The sequence below is a fragment of the Balaenoptera ricei genome, chromosome 6 (assembly GCF_028023285.1).
Source record: "Balaenoptera ricei isolate mBalRic1 chromosome 6, mBalRic1.hap2, whole genome shotgun sequence".
Taxonomy (NCBI): domain Eukaryota; kingdom Metazoa; phylum Chordata; class Mammalia; order Artiodactyla; family Balaenopteridae; genus Balaenoptera; species Balaenoptera ricei.
The window spans coordinates 74,092,666-74,114,275 of NC_082644.1; the positions used below are offsets into that span (position 1 = coordinate 74,092,666).

The following is a 21,610-nucleotide window of genomic DNA, read 5'->3' on the forward strand; positions in this document are numbered from 1 at the left end:
GGTTCAGAGGCCAAAATTATGGTAAGTTCTTTAGGGAAGACAGTCATTTGATCCTGTCATAGAGGGAAGCCGACTCCTCCACTAATTTATATAAGGATCCTGAAATTGAAAGCAAACATAGGACTTGAACTCAGTAAGTCAAAAGCAGTGAATGATTAATCAATCCAAAGAGTGGCCCAATGCATACCCCCTGTTGTACTTGGGGCTGGGAATGTGCCTGCAAATAGATCTTTAGGAAGGACCTACTGAAGGAAATAGTGTTTATCTGGAGGAAAAAAAATTCGCAGGGTGGTCCCACTTAGGATAATAATGCCAAGGCCTTTTGTCACCTGAGCAAAACCAATTTTTTGCTTTTTCCCCAAACAGCTTCTTCTGGCTCATCACGGTAATTGGTCAGGGTGGTGGGGAGGGTGGGGGGTACCCAGGAAGTCCTATGGAGCTGTTGCCTTATGTCTCCAAAGCTCTGAAGCCTTGTTTGTCTGTGATGTTTTTAGACTTTGGATACAATCCAGTGGTAGTCATGCTGCTCCAGCAGGGGTTGCAGGAAGCTGTCCCATGCCCAGCTGCCCCATTCCCCCTACAGAACAAACCATCCATGCTCTATAATTATACCAGGAAGAGCTAATAAAAGCCTTCCATACAAACCCCCAAATTCAATTAGTGCTGTATTTGTGAGCCTGACCTCGAAGACAGATAAAGGCTTAGCTTCTGATCAGCACAACGGCTCCAGCTCAGTGGAGCCAGCTGCTCCCAAATCAGATTCCCTTTCCTTCTTAGTGTGCTAAGACTGCCACATCACCTGTTGTTTATAAAGTATCGCCTGTTTGGAAAATTCAGGGTGTCTTGCTTCTGAATTTCATTGGGTTGTTGAGTGCCACTTACCTGGCTGAAGGATTAGAATCAGTCCCTTTAGTTATGTTATTTGTGTACAGAGAGGACACTTATTTTTTCTTGGCTGCACCATGCGGCATGTGGGACCTTAGTTCCCCGACCAGGGATCAAACCCGTGCCCCATGCATTGGAAGCACAGAGTCTTAACCACTGGACCGCCAGGGAAGTCCCCGAGAGGACACTTTTATAATAACCTGGTCTCAATACTTAAATGAAAGTACCTGGTGGGAGGCTGACCTCAAGAGTTATTAAATCTTAAGCCATATCCATGGGAGAGGTGGATTAGGGGTTCTCCCCTCTGACAATAACTGCATATTTTTTTCTTACTGTCAATTCCATGTCCTCTTCGTCTTTTTCCTTCGTGGGCTTCTCTGGTTCTTCTTGCTCCTTCTCTTGGAGGTGAATTTCCTGGGCCTGAGTCATATAGGGCATGTCATCTTTGTTCTTGAACTCCAAGCTGAGAATTGAAGGAGGAAGTAGAATTCCCAGAATTACCTAAAGTAATAATAATGATAATAATAATAATCACATTTAAAGGATTAAGATAAGGGTGGTTGCTTAGAATCAGAGAGCCTGGGGGGTGGGGTCTGTGTGTGTGTGATGTGAGGGTGTATGAGTGTTGGCTGTGCCCACAGTGGGGACCTGCATATCTGAGTAACTAAGAACATCCATGCTAAGAGGGTCACTTCTGCCCACGTGACTGGGAACTGTTAACTGTTAACTCACAGTAGCTCAGTCTGATTTTGGAGAAACAAAGCATCTTACCCAAATACATCTTGTCCAATTAACACCTACTTTGCATGAGGGAAACGGAGGAAAAAGATTCTACCCAAGGCAAAAATGGGAAAAAATTCAGATTCCCATTTAGTCACTTGATGGCACTTTGTGAAATCAGTTCATACTTATGTCCATTGGCATTTATTTATTAATATGCCAAGTGGAATTGATTATGTGTCATCTGGTTATCTCCGTAAAAAATACTGTCCTAAGTTGACCTTGAGAAAGTCCATGTAGGAAAACGGTATTCATTTTAGAGCATCCCTCAGCATTTGCTACTATCCAACAGAAACACACACACACACGTGGGCTCTGCATCACTATGAGAATCCCTCTGCACAAATGCCCCAGGAGGCTCTGCATTGTATTTCTCTCATTATAAACCACATGCTTAAATCTCCACGTGATGACACTAAATTCATTGGCTTTTCTCATGAGAGGGCAATAATTTCATTCTCTATTTCCAGGGACCAAGTTTCTGAATGATAATACTGACATCTGATTTGTGTTCCCTAAATCTTCTCTCACCTCTTCCCTCAGTCCTAAAATGGTTCTGTGTACAAGGCTTCTGAATACAACCCTCCCTGAAGAAAGTATACCAAGGTGAGGGGCTAAGAGAGGCCATGAAGGATAAGTAAAAATGATCCTCAAGTAATGAGGCAGGGACAGCCTGTGCTCGAGTGCCCAGGGACTTGAGAGCAGCTAAGGGAAAGGGGAGAGTGGTGACCCTGACTCAGGGTGCCTGGCAGGCCTGGGAACGCTCAGGTGGCATGCCTGGCAGTCTTCAGGGGACATGACACCCTGTCCTCAGAGCTGAGAGCCAGGCTTGGCGTTGTTTGCAGTGTAGTGATGGAATGCCCATGACCCACTTCATGGAACCCTTCTGTGACTCTGGGCCAAGAGCCTACGGAAAGGGTGGAGTCGGGGAGGGTTGCTGGTTCAATCAGGGTGGCCTCAGCAGATTGCTCTGGTCTGGTGGCCCTTTTGTTTTGGGCTGACCTCAGAGTTACCTAGAGCAGGTAGTTCTAGGTAAGTATAAGCCTGGCTGGCTTCAGTTGTAACAGCCACAGACTCTAAACAGATAGAGCATTTAAAAACATTATTTCCATCTTCCCTTCCCATTTTTTTTTGCCTTTTAAAAAATTCTCTCAGTTTAATGTTTTCCTTGTAAAACACTGAAGAAAACAAAAAATCAAAAGCCACTTATTATCCTATTTCTTATACTTTCAACCCCAGGGATAACCACTACAAACAATTTACTGTGTATCCTTTCTATTTTTTTTTTTAAAAAATGAAGTTGTACAATAGAACTATACATGTACATGCTTTAAAAAAACCAAAGAAATGGACTCAGGCTCTACATATTGGTCTGCAACTTGTTTTCCTTCAATGAAGAATAGATCAGGATTACCTAGCAACATCTTTACATATAAATCTATCTCATTTTTATTTCATTTAAAAAATTTCTAAAGTACAGCTGATAAGAGCCAATGTCTCTTTATGGTGCCAAGGAGGGGCAAAGGCGTTCAGGCTCGCATGGAGGTGAAAGGTTGCCTAAGTTAAGTGTCTCCTGGTGCAGCATGGCTTGTGACAGAGCAAATGATACCTCCTATGGTACTTGTGTGTGACCATCACCTTTGGATCTTCTGAGAATATTACTGTCTAGGCATGCCATCTCTAGAGGTTCTGATTTAGCAGAATTTGGGGTAGGCCCTCGTCTCTGTATTCAAAAAAACAACCCATTATACAGAAGATTCTGATGCACAGTTGGGGCTTAGAACCACCCTCCCGAGTTAAGAGAATGCCTACTACCACTGCAGATTTGGCTTGGAAAGCTCCCACCAGCCCTCTGGTCCTCATAGCCAACAGGGCCTTCTGGACTCACTGACCTTGAGGCCTGAGTTCTTGCGCATCCGGAGCCGACCCATCCACATGTCCGTGAGCAACATCTGGCTGCATGTGTGTGCGATGAAGTCACGGTGCTTGGCAGCTACCGCGAGCTGCAGGCATGTGGCATTGCTCCAGTTCTTCAGCTCATACGTCAGCAGTTTCATGGCCAGCTGCTCATCCTGCTTGTAGGACTGGTCCAGGAGCTCCACGGCCAGCTGGCCAAAGTCCCTGAATGAGAGAATGTGAGGAACTGTCTTTTGGCCATCTTGGAGACTTAGATGATGAAAGTGGGGACCCACTGGCCAAGCCACAAAGGGTGGTCGCTGAGTGGTCTAGTTGTTCCTTATGGGGTCTAGTCTGTTCATTCATTCATTCAGCCAACACCCAACACCCACTGTGTGCCAGATACCATGTTTAGAACTGGGGGTGTAAGTCAAATGAAGCACAATCCCTGCACTCAAGGCCCCCAGTTCAAGGCATATGGATGCGGAAGGCAGACCCAAAACTCAGAGTGCAGTATGTCTTCTTAAGTGTGACAGACCTCAGTTCCGAACTGGTCCTTGTCAACCACAAGTGTGTGATCTTGGACAGGTTACTTAAATTCTCTGAGTCTCATTTTCTTCAGGTGTAAAGTATGCATCATAAGGGACCTACCTCTTGAGGCAGTTGAGAGGGTGAAATGAAATCTATGTATCTGTATGTACCTCTGTATCTAGCACTGTGCACTGTAAATGTTAACTGTTTGTGTCCACCCTCTGTGTGCACCATTGGGTTGATTCTGTCTCCCCTTGAAGTACTGGATAGCTCAAAAAACCTGTATCTAGGGACCACCTTCGCTTCTCTTCCCCTGACCACGCCATTTGCTAGGCTGTCCAACCTGGAGTTGTGGTTCAGCTCCTGGGAGATGTCATCGACCATGTCGTTCTCAGAAGCCTCATGGGCCATGGCTTTGCAGAGCTTACAGGCCACCAAGGCCTTGGCCATGGCCTCCTCGCCGTGCTGCCAGAAGAACAGGGCCATCTTCTGCCGCTTCATCAGGACGGCCCACACCATCAGCTCATGAAAAGGAAAAGGGAAGTGGTTGATCTCAGGGTCATCCAAGTCAATGTCCACCTCTTCCTCACGCTTCTTGGTTGTCTTTCGTCCTCGCCTCAAGGGAACATCATCCTGTAATTTTAGGGAAAAAACATAGAGATGGAGTTAGAAATGAATCCATTCAATTCAGTAAATAGTTCTTGGATGTCTACTACTGGCCCAGCTCTGGGATAGATACAGAAAAAATGAACTATCTTTTCCTAGCTTCTATTCTAAAAGAACTCATAAGCCCCTGCATGCCTAACTTTAAAACAAGTTATAATAAATGCATAAGCACAGTCCTATGGGAACATGTCAGTGTTATACTTTAATTTTAGAACAGTATTTTTTAATGGGCTTTTTTTTTTTTTTACCTTTTGTCCATTCTTTTCCTCTACAAGTAGGGTTAGTTGTACCTCATGATGGACAGCACTACCCTTTCTGCTGAAAGGACAAGGACATCCTATACTTGAACTTGGATATATGATAATAACCACATGAACAGAAGATGGGAGACAGATAATCTATCTTGAGTTTCTGAATACTTCATTAGATGCATTTGTGAAGAATTTCTGGTCTTCGGATCTGTTGCCATTTGTAAGCACCCATGAATAGATTTCACTTACTGGAATTTATATGCTTTCTTGGTTTTCAAGTCAGTACTTCAAATAGGATTTATTTTTTTGTTTGCAATGCTAATATAGCCCCATGATAGAATTTTCAAAGCTACTGTGACCTGCCCCCTCGACACTGGAAAAAATTTCACCTCCTTATTTTAGAAACATGTACTAAGCCCTACCACTGGAATGAACTTATATATATATTTTGAAATGTTTAATAAGGAGAATAAACAATTGACACTAATAATTTGAGCAAACACTTACCTCCATTCCCAGCAGTTTCAAGGCTTTGGGCTGTTAAAAAAATGTTATGCACAAAGTTAGATCTTTCTTTATAGAGGTAAGAAAAGAATCCTAATGTATCTTAAACAGGTAATGGAACAAATCTATTGTACCATACAGCATTTATTCATTTCACTAAATAAAATACCACAGGGGAAACTCTTTATAGAAATTCTAAAAGAATTAGGGATTTAGTGATTTTGGTGAATTACAGAAAATTAGGAAACTGGAGAGGCATAATGAGATTGCCCAAGGGTAGAGCCTGCAGGTTTATAATCTCTTTTGTGGACCAAGATTTCTTCCATCATCCTAAAACCATCCCGCTAGGCCGACCTCTCCATGACATCAAGCACTTGAGTGAACAATGAGACATTCAGTCAAACCATGAGATGTTTCCCAAACCTCTGAAAGACCTCTATTATCTGGAGACTTGGGATATTATTCAGAAATACTATATGTTGAGATGCTTCATGCTGGCTATCTCTCTTTGCTGCTGTCCAGTAGAGCAGGGTGAGTGGGACCAGAGGGGCATGTGCGGACGGCAAAAGGCACTCAATGGCATGGAAAGTGTAAGCACACACAGTAGCACCACTGGTGACGCTGGGGATGTGCAAAACAGGCACAGACCAAGACGGAAGAGAAGGCAACTCAGCAAATTATAGAACAAGATGGAACTCATATAGATAAAAAGCTTTGGGGGGGGTCCTCAATAATTTTTAAAGGTATAAATAGATCCCAAGACCAAAAACCTTGAAAACTGATGAGGTAGATAATAAGATTATTTGAATATAATTACTATTCTCTGACCATTAAGGTTCACTTTTTTTAAATGAGAAAAATTACTTTTTTAATATACAAAATGACTTATTTAGAAGTTGAGCATGTCATCTCAATTCATAGCATGTAGAAAAGCTAAAAAAGGTTCACTTTCAATGCCAGTTTCTGGTTTGAATTGGATCTAGTGAGGAAAAGAAAGAAGTGTAACACCCAGTATATTCCTTTTTTTCTTTCTTCTTTTTTAAACAGATTTGATGGCAGAGGGAAGAAGAGGCAGGGCAACTGCCTTGTCATCTGATCTCCCCCTTGGAGATGACAAAGTAGCCACACTCCAAATCTACTGCACACTAGTCCTCCCCGGAGTCCAGGAAATGGAATTTGCTGCCAGCCTCACCCTCTTGGGTCCAAAGAGATTGTGGTAGAGCGTCCGGAAGCGCTTGCGCGTGTAGTTGCAGCGATAAGCCCCTCCCATCAGGTACTCGATCACCAGGCCAATGTCTATCAGGCTGATTCTGTAGTCTGGGGGCAGGTTCCCCTATCAGGGAAGAACGGAACAAACAGACACATCCAAAAGACAGCGTGGTTTACTAGGGATTCTATTCCATGTGTTTTGTAACTATTTTAGAGTAAAATAATAATAATAATTAAAAAAGAAACATATGAATGTATTATTATTCTGGTTAATCAATTCACCTTAAAATAGATCCAACCGAAACCTGGATATTCTCGCTTGGAAAGAAGACATAAGTTAAATAAGAAGATGCAGTAATCGTCGGCAATAACAGAAAATCAAAATATTTATTCAAGTCTTCAGCTGGGGAGAAAAAAACACCAGTGTAGCAGAAAGAAACACAAGGCTAGACATGGCAAATTCTACCACTCCCAGCCACTAGGAACTATGTTCCCCAGATACTCCCCCTGGACCCCCTCGCTGCTCTGCCTCTGACCCAGGCCTGTTACTGTCCTCTTGCTGATCATTTATTTCTTCACACTCACTAAATGAAGACTCCTTCCAGAAGATGATTGTGATTACCAGGGACTGCATCAGGTGAAATATGCTGAGAGCTCAAATATCGTTTATACAAAACTTCTATTAAACTTTTAAAAATTGGCACCTTTTTAATAAAAGGAGATCAGGATGGATGTCATGACAAAGCCCTTTATGAACATCCCCTGTGTTTAAAGAGAAAGAGGGGTGAAATAAGAGAAGTTTTATCAACGGAATGTTTATTTTCTCAGAATTAAAGAGGTTTTTCATATTTTCTTTCAGAGAATAGTGCTTCTTAAGGACCTAGAGCTATGGTATAAGTTTAATGTTGTACATATAGATGCAAAAACAAGAGTTTTTATTATTATCTGCTCATTACTGGTTTCTACTTCAAAAGGGAGCTCTATAGGGTCTGAGGAAAATCCTTGTTTTGTTAGGTCCAGGAAGAATTAGTTGTGTTTGTGGGAAATTCTGAGCTCACAGTGAGTTCCAAAGGGTACAACTGATCAAGTCTCACTGTCTGGTTTAGTTCCCTGATGCAGAAGTGTGCTCTATACCATGAATGGCAGGGGTACCACACCGTGTTGGAAGCCTGGCACACTGCATTCTTAGATACATTATGGAGGGGCCTGAGGGCTTTGTCCACTTTGGGGTTTGTCTTTAATGGAGGATCCATCCAGGATGCTGTGTGAGATTCCTGCCACTTCACAGAAGTGGCTCATAACAGTGGTGGTTTTCCAACTTTGTGGCATCTGAACCATCTGAGGAACTTGGTGACAATGCAAAGGTCTGGACCCTATCCTGCTTCGAGTAGAAGACTCTATGCACTTTGTGAGCTGTCCAGGTGATTCTGAGGTCTACTAAATAAAGTTCAGGTGGGATTACACAGCAGAATTGGGAAATTCATAGTGTATGAAGGTAATCATTATCACTAGGAAATTAGCTTATGTAGTTTTATTAACTGAAGGTAGGTTTTCAGTTATCCTTATCAGCTTTCCTGTGGTCAACAGCAATCACTTGAAAGGGCTTCAGGATTACAGGTGGCCCACTGTATCCTGCCATCAAACCTATAACTTCATATTTTTAATTGTTTTATTTATCTTTGTATTCCCAATGCCTGGTGTATGGTAGGCATTCAAGATTTTTTTTTTTTTTTTTGGTTAAAAATGTGAATAAGTAAAACACTGAAATTAATCAATGTATTTGGGATCAAGTCTCAGTTTGGGGTTCTTCAGTATTATGTTCTCAGTAACAACTAACTAGTTACAGTTTATGAGTCACTCCTGGGTGGGAAAGCCCCAGCTATCCTCAGGTTATCAAGAAAGACCAATTGTCTGACTTCTTTAAAAGGGAACTTAGAGATTTATTTTAAGGTAGTAAGTTTTTATGTATTGTCCTTTCCATAAACATTAAACTGAATCTAAAAATATTACCTGTGCCACACTTCTTCTCCATTATTTTGGGCAGGTTAACAAGACTGCACTTTCTGTATTGTCTGGCTCTTACGGGACGGTTAGGCAAGGCTATTATTTCAAGAGTAGAAGAGCCCCAGAGCTTCTCTGGGCACATCTGGGTCAGCCTCATCTCCTGTGCATTTTGCTCCTACACGGATGACCTCCAGAGGAGGCTCACCCCAATCTGTGCTATTTTCCTTGGCACTGTGAAGCTGGCAGGGGAAAGAGCACTGGCTGCGAGTCAGTTGCTCTGGACTCTGTCCATCCTTCACAAATCATCCACTTTCCCTCAAGGCCTCAGTTTTCTTCCCTGTAAAAGGGGCTGAACTCCATGCCCTTTATGGCCTGTAATGCTCAAGTACCAGGTTTCAGAAAAATCCCCAAAAGGTTTATTGTGATGCTACTGAACAACAATCATAGTGGGTCTATGAATTTGTGCCTATTTTTAGTCTTGTAACGATTTTCCAAATTTAAAACGTGGGTAATAGTGAGCCTAACACCTGTATATTTCCTTTTGAGGAACCTATGTGTGAACATCAGTTTGAATTCTAACAAGAAGAACCAATATTGCCTGAAGACCAATATTGAATGGCAATATTTATGCTTTTGAGGTCTCTGTAAGAGTGGGTTGTCAGGAAAGTGATAATAGTAAAATTCAAAATAAACAAAAATTTTAGAGGAGCAACACTTTTTGCAAATGTTCAGCAAACATTGGCAACATTGTTTTGCAAAATTTTATGGAAATTCATAAAGGGCTGATAGGCTTACATACTACCAAAGAAGGTGCTGGAATCTTCTTTTCCTAGAAATTTCTTATATAAAGCTTGATTATTTTGGAGTGATTTTTGTATGATCTGGTCTGAAGTAGGAGAAAAGATTCTGTGACCATTCTGGGTTACTGAGTTTTGAGTGACGGCCTGAAAGGAAGTGGCCTGATTTCTGTTTGACTACAACGGGGGCAATGGTCACCTAACACAAGGCAATGAGGGTTCTCTCTCTGTACTTCAATTCATGCTCCGAAAACAGGCAATGTGGACATAGTTACTTATAAGGTCCTGTCTGTTTCTAAAGGTCCAGTTGTTTGATCACTACCTGGAAGGCTGCTCTTATTTCTATGCTGCCAGGTCCCTGGGCAAAGACCCCTGTCCAGAGCTTCCAGAGTTGATGCAGTTTCTAATAATCTGCTGGAATTTGGTTAGTAGAGATGGAGGATTAGAGAAAAGGGAGGGTAAAGGGTTAGACAGGGATGGGCTTGTGCTCATAACATCCACCTCCTTCAAAAAAAAGCAGAGAAAAATGCCCCCTCATATTCCACAGGTAATGTCCAAAAACCTCTGGAGGAGTCTTCCTTTGCTTGGCTCCTTTTCGAACAGGAAGTCAATATACTGGAGTAATATTCATTCTGCCTGCTGTTTCTGTTATTCCCTGCTCCCATTTTTTGGTAATTACTTTGGTAACTGGTAAAGTCTGAACACTTATTTCCCATTTCATGCCTTAACAACACATAGCAAGCCACAGGATTCAAATAATTTGATCCACAGAGTAAAATAGAGAGGCTTGGATCCATGGGTAGGTAAATTTTACAACTTGAAAACATTGTCTCCTTTTTTTCATGCCATGAGATACTACTCTGAGGCTAAATTTTAATCCATGCCATGCCTAAGGATGTCTTTTAATTAAAAGAATAACTTAAATTCACTTATTAGATCTGCTCTTCTAAATGCACTCTGTTTTTCAGATGTCAGCTCATGATATCACTATCAGATTTCAGCTGTTTAGGAAACTTTTTTTTTTTTTTCTTTGAAACTCATAACAAGCCTTCAAAGAATACTGCTTCCTTCTGATGTATGCAAGGTATAAAATGATAGCTGGTTGTCAGATTTACCAAGGGAGAGTGGGGAAAAGACCAACCTGGTGAAAATTCATGGGAAAAGAGGACATTCCCTCAGTGTTTGGCATGGCAGTAGACTGGGCAACCAATCTTTTAATAATTAAGAATGCTTTTGCAAATTTGCATGAATTTAGCAGATGGAGTTATGAAAATGTCCTTTCTTTACCCAAAGTGTGTCCGAAATGCTTTTTCTTTAAAATTCGGCAAAGCTCTGGGTCTTGATTCCCATATAAATGAATTTTAAGTTATAATAATTTCACCACTACTCTTACATAATACTCAAATATCACCCTTCTTTGGTGGGGAAGGATAATTGAGGCAATCTAAAGAATTAGTACATTTAATTTAAGAAAGAAAAACTACTACTTTAAAACATACAGAGGCACAAATTGAGCAGACAGTTAGCTACTAAAATGGCAAGTTAGATTTCATGGAAAAGCGGACAGACTCAGGCCACTCTGGTTTAATATGAGAGCATTGGTACATCCAATGGATTTATGCACGAGAAAGGTTCAGGGAACTGGGTTGGGTGATATTTTAAATTTCTGATTGATACTAACTCTACCTCATTGCTCCTAGATTTCTCCCTTGATATAAATAATTTAAGATTTTGAAACTAGCTTGGGAGTAATTCTCCACGTTCAGTTCTGTTGGTTTCAAAGGATAGTTGGACTTGGAGATATGCTGGTTAACTTAACGATGGTCTGATAATTCCTAAATGCATTCTCTGGGTTCATAAGAGTTATTTACATTTTATTTTACAGACATATTATCAAACACTACGTTTAACGTCCCGAACTGTGTTTCTAATTTTTGAACAGCATTCATTTCATACTAGGGCTTATCACTTACTGATTAACTTTTGTCATAGATTAAATCAATTAATATGTACATAAAGTCCTATAATCATAAAGCACAAAGCACATGCTAATTATTATGTTCCTTAATTTTGAAAACTGTTTAAACTGCCCAAGATTTTCTTAGCATTTTAAACCTAGTTTTTGTAGATTTTGTATATCTTACTGGCATAAATTGATGGAAGTCATCTGGAACCATCTGAGGAAGATGTTTACCAATATTAATTTCTCTCTCATTCACTTCTTAAAAAAACACAAACAAAAAAACCTAATTTTTAGCTACTTTCATCCATAAAACATAGACACTTACAGCTCCTTTGGCTACCATTGTTATTCTTTCTTGCTCTCCAATAGTCAGACACTCACCTTTATCACAGAAATAAATGGAGTCTGCATTTCCTGCCCCTATTTCTTCCCAAGGGAAGAAACTAAACATAGGCTTTTGTTTCTCCCAACCATATTGGCAGTCTCTTTTCTCAAGAAAAAGGATAAATTTTTCCTAAGCCATTTCAGTACTATCCTGAGTGATTTCTTATTTTTTTCCTGTTACTAAATTAGTAAGTAAATGAATCCTTATATAACTATATTCTTGCTCTGGTATTTGGATCACACTTGAAAGAAAAATAAAACTGCTCCTAACTGATAGTCCTCCCAAATTCTTACCATCCTGTCCTTTCCTGTTAGTCTATATTATTTTTGAGGTATACCTTTAGCTAAGAAGTTAAAGAAAACCCTACCTTAAAAATACTCTACATGCCTTCCACTAAATGTAAGCAAATGTAAGAGGCAGCTAATGGAACTTCAGAAAAAAGAAAATGATATGCAAAGCAAAGTCCTACGAGGAAGAGAACCTATTAGGAGGGATTTCAATCATTTATATTCATTAAAATCTAACTGCAAAAATCTCTTTGAAAATCAGGCAAGACATTGAGAAACTTGGTGATGGAGGTAGATGAGTGACTTTATATGAAGGCTTGGCCTGCCCAGTGGCTGGGACTAAGGGAAAAGGCACACAGCTGTCTCTTCAGAAAGCCTCATAATTCCTTCAGTGACACAGACTAGATTAAGGTGAGGGGGATATTTTACTTATTATTTTAGAAAAACTCAAAACATTTTGAGTTTTGAACATGAGCAACAAGTATCTTGGCAAAGAATACACGCTGGGTGTGTACATCTAATCTTCTGAGATACTTCTGTTTAGTTTCCAGGCAATTTTATGCCAAGATAAATTAAACAAAATAGGAAGACTTGAGGAAAAGAGAAATGGGTTTGTTGAGGGCAGGTATGTTTATGGCTTGAAATGAGGCAGACCATGGAAAGGTGAGATCTTGGTAAAATATACAGATGGCATAGCACCTATTTCCCTTGCTTTGAAAGAACTACAGGCTTCACTCACTCACACGGATGAGAAATTTTTCAGTAAGGTTGTGCAGAGATGGGAGTAAAGTTCCCAAGGGCCTACAGAAGGAGGTTTTTTAGTACTCTTTACCCATTATCAGCAAAGGTCCAGCTGGTTAATAGGTACATTATAATCAGTCCCAGGGCCTTTGATTGGCCTTTCGAAGGAAAAATTAGTAAGTGGCTACAGGACACCTAAAGGGTAGTTCTAGCCTATGACTTCCTATGAGATGAAGGAATGGCACTCTACTTTTTACCTCACTTTGTAGCTTTCTCCGAGTATGTCCTATGGACTTTGGCAAAGAATTGCTACCAACTGGTAGGTGGTATGTGTGTGCGTGTGTACGTGTGTATGTGGTAGGGGAAGTGCCACCATTTATTTTATCCTTTGGTGTTAAAACATCACTTTCTGGGAACCCTGCCAAGGGTTCAGAACTGAAGCTACCTCAGAAAGAGATTGTATGGGGCAGAACAAGCACTTGGTTAAGATTAAATGTAACCTCCCTGTGCCTCATTTTTCTTATCTATAAATGGGAATAACACTATATAGTAAAAAAAAATAAAATAATAACTCTACTTCATATATTTTTTGTGAAGATGAAATGAGCTAAGACACATAGGATTAGTGTCACATACCTTGTCATCACTAAATCCTAGGTACCATTACTTATGATTATGATTATTAAAGGATTTGAGTTCTAAATCTAGCTCCTTACTAACCACTCAATACAGTTCTCACCTCCTTGTGTTTCAACCTCCTCATTTTTAAATTGGGCATAAATCTACTAGATCCAAACCAACTGGCTTTTTCCCCCATCAAATTTGATGATGTGAAAAAATATATTGGAGAAAATAAAGTGTTCGCAGAATGGAATGTATATATATGCTGTAGTCTCTGTTTCTCTAAGACTTTTTGAGCTACACTTACTATATGCTCTGTGTCATGCTAGACGTGGCAGTGATACACTGTATCAGGAGCTAGTAAATAAATATACCTTTCATGGTCAGTTGGATAGCATGGAAACGAGTTCCCCAAATAGTGAGGAGCACATGGAAAAATACAGGTAATGGCATAAATCCACACGGCATGGGGGGAAAGCCTAGGGTTCCACTATCCGAAAGCATTATGTCCAATGAAAGCATCTAAAACCATGGAGACTGGCGATAAAACCGCAGCTGCATCATAAGCAGAGATGTCAAAGTTAAAAGACATACACGCACACTGTGTCCTGAAATGAGGGGGTCTGGCAGGGACAGGAATACTCTGGCAGCTCATGCAAAACAGGCACTTTCTAATCACAGGAAGCAGTCAAGACAGGGCCTCCGACCTACAGTCGAGAGGGTTCTTACCTTTTTGACATCCCTGACCAAGTGGTACAATGTGTTTGAGGGCCCATGTCTCTGAAAACAATAAAGAAGAATCAAATGGTTTTGCTAGTCAGGGGCTCTCATTGGCAAGGCAACAAGGATCTGGAAGGAAGGGTTCTGGCTGGCGGAGGGGAAGTTCATTAAGATGAACCTTGTTCTAGTTGCTCAGTTGTACCTGTCTTTTCTAAACAAATACAGTGGCAGGTTTTTGGATTGTGGCTCCTCAAGAAAAACCACTTGAGGTTCTAGATTCAAACTTTGCAAAGGAGGCCATCAACTCTGTTGACAGCTGGGCCAAAACATCATTCAAGAGGCTAGTTGTGCAGCAGGGGGAGACAAAAGGGCCAGTTTACTGCATTAGAACTACAATTTGGCACACTGCCAATCGCAACTTGTTTATTACCCATAATGAATGAGAAACTGGCTAAAGCAGGGTTTGGCAGACTTTTTCTGTAAATAGCCAGATGGTTAATATCTTAGACTTTGTGGGCCATACAGTCTTCATCGCAACTGTTCAACTCTGCCATTGTGCAAAAGATCCTTACCTTTGCTTAAGGTAAGAATAAAGTGAAGTGGTTTGCCATTCTCTTGTCTTTCAGGAATAGGAATATCAGATGAAACACAGGATGCCTAGTTAAATCTGAGTTCCAGACAGCCAATGAATAACTTCTTTTTTTGTTTTAATTTTCATTCATTTTATTAATTCTTAATGTTGAACTTTTTTTTTGTCATATTGATGGCCTTTTTTTTTTTTTAATCTGTTTTTATTTTTGGCTGTGTTGGGTCTTTGTTGCTGTGTGCAGGCTTTCTCTAGTTTCAGCGAGCGGGGGCTTCTCTTGTTGCAGAGCACGGGCTCTAGGCGCACCGGCTTCAGTACTTGTGGCACACAGGTTCTAGAGCGCAGGCTCAGTAATTGTGGTGCACGGGCTTAGTTGCTCCGCGGCATGTGGGATCTTCCCGGGCCAGGGATCGAACCCCTGTCCCCTGCATTGGCAGGCGGATTCTTAACCACTGCACCACCAGGGAAGCCCTGATGGCCTATTTTGTATTTCTTTTTAGTATTCATGTATTTTTTATGTATCAAATTAAAAGTTTTAAATGTAACTATATCTCTTAATCTTTTGATTTACAGCTTCTTTTGTTTTTATGTTTCCTCATCTTTTTTAAATTGAGGTATAATTGACATATTTTAGTTCCAGGTGTACAACATAGTGATTCGATATTTGTATATATGGCAAAATGATCATTACAATAAGTCTATTTAATATCTGTCACCATACATAGTTCCTAGATTTTTTTCTTGTTATAAGGACCTTAAAGATCTACTCTCTTAGCAACTTTCAAATATGCAATACAATATTATTAGCTATAGTCACTGTACTGTATATTACATCCTCATGACATTTATTTTATAAATAAATTTGGAATTTTGTACATTTTGACCAATAACAATGAATAATTTTGAGTATAAGTATGTCTTGTGCAATATTTGAGACATACTAAAAATTATTTGCTCTTTATCTGAAATTCAAACCTAACTGGGAATTCTGTATTTTTGTTTGCTAAATCTGGTGACCGTATTGGAAGATCCTGAACAGTGATGGCAAATCCTTAAGCACTGCTGGAACAAATTCAAGTATTCAAGACAATCCCTGTGTACCGCCTCAACCACTGGCCCCTTCAGGCAGACATACTCATCAGAACTCTTTTTCCACTGAGGGATGCAGTATTGTGTCGGGATTAAACATGCAAACTCTGGAGTCAGAATGCCTGGCTCCAAACCTGACCCTGCTGCTTACCAGCTATGACCATGGGCAAGCTGCTTAACCGTGACTCAGTCTTATTATCTATAAAATGAGGATAATACTACCACTTATCTGGTAGGGCTGTTGTGAGGATTAAATGATGAAATGTTTATAAAACTATTAAAATAGTGCTTAGAAAATGTTAGCTATTCTTATCACTGAGGCCATTCACTGTTCCATAATTCTTTTCAAGAGAGTACTCTAGGGAATGTTGATTAGACTTGACTGGAGTGATGAAATCTATTGGCCTTTCTTGATCTATAACTTTCCTACTTACTTCTTTCCAATCATTGGAATAAATCACTCTACTCCCTTGATTCTCTAATTTATATGAAGGTCATTCAACTCTGTGTTTTCATTTATTTATTTTACTGAAAACCCCGTTATTATTTTTTCCCCAGTTTTATTGAGATAAAATTGACATGTAACATTGTGTAAGTTTAAGGTGTACAATGTGATGATTTGATGCTCGTATATATTGTGAAATGTCTACCATAATAAGGTTAGTTAACATATCCTTCACCTCACTTAATAATCATTTTGTTGTTGTTATGGTGAGAACATTAAAGCTCTGATCTCATAGTAACTTGCAAGTATACAATATAGTACTGTTAACTACAGTCACAATGCTGTACATTAGATCCCTGAAACATATTCATCTTATAACTGAAAGTTTGTATCCTTTGGCCAACATCTCCCCATTTCCCCTGCCCCTCGGCCCCAAATTTTTGGAGGAACCTCCATATTGTTTCCTATATTTTGTTCCCTTGTCTACTATTAGTTAACTGTATATGCATGAGTTTATTGCTGGGCTCTTGATTCTGTTCCATTGGTCTATGTGTCTGTTTTTATGCTGATACCATACTATTTCGATTACTGTATCTTTGTGATATAGTTTGAAATCAAGAAGTGTGATGTCTCCACCTTTGTTCTTCTTTCTCATGACTTCTTTGGTTATTCAGGGTCTTTTGTGGTTCCATGCAAATTGTAGGAATGTTTTTTTCTATTTCTGTGAAAAATGCCATCAGAATTGCATTGAATCTATAGATGGTTTTGGGTAGCATGAACATTTTAACAATATTAACACTTCCAGTTCATGAACATGAGATATCTTTCCATTTATTTGTGCCTTCTTCAATTTCTTTTATCAATGTCATAGTTTTTGATATATGATCAAAGATCTTTCACTTCTTTGAAAGATCTTTTAAGATCTCAAAGATCTTTTAAGTTTATTCCTAAGTATTTTATTGTTTTTGGTGCTGTTGTAAATGAAATTGTTTTCTTTATTTCTTTTTCAGATAATTCATTGTTAGCATACATAAATGCAATTGATTTTTGTATGTTGCCTCTGTATACTGAAACTTACTGAATTTATTAGTTCTAATAGATTTTTTGGTGGAGTCTTTAGGATTTTCTGTATACAAGATGCTGTTATCAGCAAACAGAGACAATTTTCTTTCTTCCTTTTCAATTTGGATAAAAAATTTTTATTTCTTTTCCTCCTTTTTTTTTGGCCTAATTTCTCTGGCTACGACTTCCAGTACCATGTTGAATAGGAGTGGTAAGAGTGGGCACAATTTTCTTGTTCCTGATCTCAGAGGGAAAGCTTTCAATCTTTCACCATTGAGTATGACGTTAGCTGTGGGTTTGTCATATATGGCCTTTATTACATTGAGGTGTGTTACTGTTATACTCAATTTGTTGAGAGTTTTTACCGTGAAAGGATGTTGAATTTTGTTAAATATATTTTCTGCATCCACTGAGATGATCATATGATTTTTGTCTTTCATTCTATTAATGTGATGTATCACATTTATTAATTTGCATATGTTGAACCATCCTTGCATCTAGGAAGACTCCCACTTGATCATGGTATACCATCTTTTTAATGTGCTTCAATTTGGTTTGCTAGTATTTTGTTGAGAATTTTTGCATCTATATTCATCAGGAATATTGACCTGTAGTTTTCTTTTCTTGCAGTGTCCTTATCTGGCTTTGCTATTATGGTAATGCTGGCCTCCTAAAATAAGTTTGGGAACATTCTCTCCTCTTCAATTTTTTTTGAAGAATTGGAAAAGAATTGGAGTTAACTCTTTAAATGTTTGGTAGAATTCACCTGTGAAGCCATCTGGTCCTGGGCTTTTCTTTGTTGGGAGGTTTTTGATTCCTGATTCAATCTCCTTACTTGCTATTGGTCCACATGCAGCCTTGGCTGATGGAGTGTACTCATGTAGCTGCAGGGTCTTGCAGTTCTAGGGTCTTGCATTTCCACAGCAGTGGCGGTGTGTGTCAGGCCAGCAGTGTACAGGTGCACAGCCAGAGGTGCTAGCTTTCAGAGTGTGCACAGCAGTGGAGGTCAGCCATGGGGGTCTAGGCTGGGTTCTTGCAATCGTGTAGCCGCAGAGGCCTGGGCTGGCTGCTGGTGTGGACCCCAGGCACCAGCAGGGGTGAGGGGAGAGGGAGTGGTGAGGGGCTTGGGTGACTGGTGTCTATGAACGCAAATATCTGTAGAGCAAAAGCCAGTGAAATCTGCAGGGGTCTGTGGCAGCTGTGCTGGTTATTGGTTTCTTCACTGGTGAAAAATGCCGGGGTCCTCTGCAGAGCAGGTCTCTGGGAACCATGGTTACTCAGCCTTCAGCCTGGCTGATACTGTGCTCCTAGCTATCACAGTATGTCTCAGCTTTGCAGGTCTCTGGGCAGGGTGAAACCAAAGTGTGTCCTTTGTGCAGTGCCCTGAAAGGCTCACTGGCTCTCTCTTTTCCAGTGAGGGGAACTATTTCTAGCTGAGGAGCTTCCTCTTGGCACAGAGCTGTGCTGGCCTCAGGGGACAGGGTGATACAGACACAATGAAGCTGTTCTTCCTCTCCTTTTTGTGTGGTTATTTTCAGATATTTTTTGTTCCACTGTTTTGCTGAAGTTTCTTAATTGAACTCTTGAGCTCTCCTAGAGCTGTCTTTGTCTGTGGATAGCTGTCTAATTGTTGATCTTTGTTGGGGGGGCGGATAGAGGCTGGGTCTCCCACTCTGCCATTCTGGCGTATTGTTACTGAAAGTCTTAGTATGTGGAACTGAGAAAAATCTGCAGAGAAAACAGAAACGTGGGGTCATTCCGCTAACTTGTTTTCTACTTCCAGCAGTGGGAATGTTACAGAGCCAGGGTGGCACCAGCTAATACCTATCACTGGCTGGGGACAGGTCAACAAGCTCCATCTCATTAGTGCTGTGGGTGGTGGGACAAAGAGGCACTGTGACAAATGAGGGGAAAAACAGTCTCTGAGAAAGAAGCTTTGGTTCAGTACTGGCTTCTGTCTTTACTTAGAAATTTTGTGATGTTGAATAAGCCAATTCTCTTCTTGGCCTCAGTTTCCTCATCTGTAAAATGGGGAAAACAATACCTACTCTTTAAACTTCATTGTATTTTAGTGAGTATCAGCTCAGAGCTGATGTACTTAACTCACTGGATACTCTCAACAACTTCATAAACAGTAGGTTTTCTTTTGATTACTTCTTGGTATCCCTAGTGAATGAATTAACAAATCATTATAAAACAAAACAAAACAAATCTTTCTGGGTAACTCCAAACGAGAGGTTTTTACATTTTATCCTATTATAGTGGAATGAATGAACTTCATAGCTCTGAGGATAACAAGATGGTGCAGGATAGTTAATCGGCCTCCTTTGATGCTTGGAGTTATATCAATCCTCCTCTGCTGATTGCCTCAAACACCCTCTGGGCTTACAGAATAAAGTGTGTTCTAATTTCCAGAGCCATATGCTTTTGTGTAAGAACCTGAGAACATTAACTTTTGGTGATCATGTAACTTTCTGCTTCTTAGATGCTGACAACTGAGCAGTTAAAACAAGTGGATTCTTGGTGACTTGGTGTTTGTTGTCTATACAGGTCTAAGGGAGCATTTGTGGAAAATGATCCATGCATTTGGAGGGGAGGGCAGGGACTCACAGATATGTGGGGGGCAGGAGAAGGTAAAACAAACAAACAAAAAAAGTAGAGAAAATAAAATGTGCCTTAGCTTGGTCCTACCGTATTGTACAATTCCTCTAGTCTGGAGATGGTGAGAAAACGGTGCATGCTTACTCCATTCTCTATGAGCAATTTCACAAAATCCACTCTGTCCAGAACTAGGGCATCCAACATGGCTTGCTCCAGAGACCCCACCTGCAAATCAAGTCAGAGTTAGTCTGACCCAGGGTCTAAGGATGTAGTTCTCTGGCATTCTCCTGAATAGTTTAGAAATGGATGCCTTTGACATCTGGTAAACCTTCAGCACCTCCAAGAACATGCTAGCAAGAGTTTCCCAACCCCACTTTTAGGACAGTCACACTCTCTCCTGTGTTTTGGGGCTTGTCTTTGCAAACAGAACACAAGGATCTCTAGTTCCAAAAGCTATTTCTTCCTTGAATCTCTTTTTTTGTTCTAGATTCTGAGAAGGTGCACGGGTTTAAAAGGCTTTCCCTCTTCCAACTCTCTGACCAAACTTCTACAAAACCAGTGAAGTTCCAAAGTGAGTACTTTACTGTCTTCATTGTCATCTTCCTTAGGCTCTAAATTGGACTCCTGGCTGACCTGAGAGGAGGGATCCTAGTAAACAGACCAGAAAGAAGGCTGCTCTTTTTTTTTTAAGTTAAGTGATACTACCTTGTCTCCACCTCGCCCATTTCTACACGGAGGCCCAATAACTATTTAGGTCATTTGGTCTGTTTACTAGGGTTTTATTTAATTTCTTTCACAAAAATTTCCCAGTGTCCAGACTCCTTGACAAATCTTTCCACACTAGCAATTCATTTGCACTAAATGAAGCCAGGGTTTCAATCCTAGGCAGAAGCTCTCTGGGGCAGAGGAAGGGTTAAAAAAGACCTGTACCTGAAGGTGTGTCCTGCAGTGATTCCAGGCACAGAAATCAAATCCCAGACTGTTGGCTGCCTCCTGGGCATACAAGCATACACTACCCAATGGCCAATTTCCAAGTTTTTATTTTTGGTAGAGCCAGTTGACGGAAACAAACCAAGAACAGTTATATAAAGCTTTGGTTGCCTCTGTATTGTTCTTGGGTTCAGGGAGGACCTGTGCTCAGCCTCCAGGACCAGATGGCACCGGCACGTGGAAGCCTGCTAATTCTGTATCCTAAGGTGCGACCCAGCCCCACACCAGCATGGGGTGCCACCACATGGCAGCAGAAACCTCCGGGACAACCAGAAACAAACTGCTAACTCTGCTCCTTCTTTAGTTTTAATTAACACAATTTTGTCTTATATATATTTTTTCAGGCATATAAAAGAAATGGCATTAGTTGCAGCTAAACATTGTTATCAAAGGCCACTCAGAGAGATGGAAATGTTTGGAACATTTGGAGCTGTGCTTTGTCATATCTTCCACCAGATGACAGTGTTTTCCTAAATATAAGAAAGGGAGCTGAGAATGAGGGCAGTTACAAAGGAACGTTTCTACCCTAAAGAAAAAGCAGCGCTTTCCCGAGCCGCTCTCAGAGTTTCCTTAAACAAATACCCTTGCCCAAGCAAG

At 40.4% G+C, this 21,610-nt stretch overlaps 1 protein-coding gene across 12 annotated transcripts in view; it reads right to left on the bottom strand.

Moving 5' to 3' along the window:
* The window catches only part of TRPM3 (transient receptor potential cation channel subfamily M member 3), a 941,238-nt gene that overhangs the window by 82,282 nt on the left and 837,346 nt on the right, over nt 1-21,610 (bottom strand). For 5 of the 12 annotated variants that reach the window (XR_009503681.1, XM_059924896.1, XM_059924888.1 and 2 more), the window contains 8 exons: nt 20,114-20,248; nt 14,250-14,300; nt 7,005-7,040; nt 6,706-6,846; nt 5,517-5,546; nt 4,436-4,725; nt 3,558-3,786; nt 1,219-1,386 (listed from right to left, as the gene is read on the bottom strand). Coding sequence is in view for 11 of the 12 variants with exons in the window: in XM_059924896.1 (XP_059780879.1) it covers nt 1,219-1,386; nt 3,558-3,786; nt 4,436-4,725; nt 5,517-5,546; nt 6,706-6,846; nt 7,005-7,040; nt 14,250-14,300; nt 20,114-20,248 (1,080 nt within the window). In the remaining variant the exon portion in view is untranslated. The remainder of the gene's footprint in view (nt 1-1,218; nt 1,387-3,557; nt 3,787-4,435; nt 4,726-5,516; nt 5,547-6,705; nt 6,847-7,004; nt 7,041-14,249; nt 14,301-20,113; nt 20,249-21,610) is intronic. The other 7 variants (XM_059924892.1, XM_059924887.1, XM_059924893.1 and 4 more) reach the window with 4 other exon arrangements.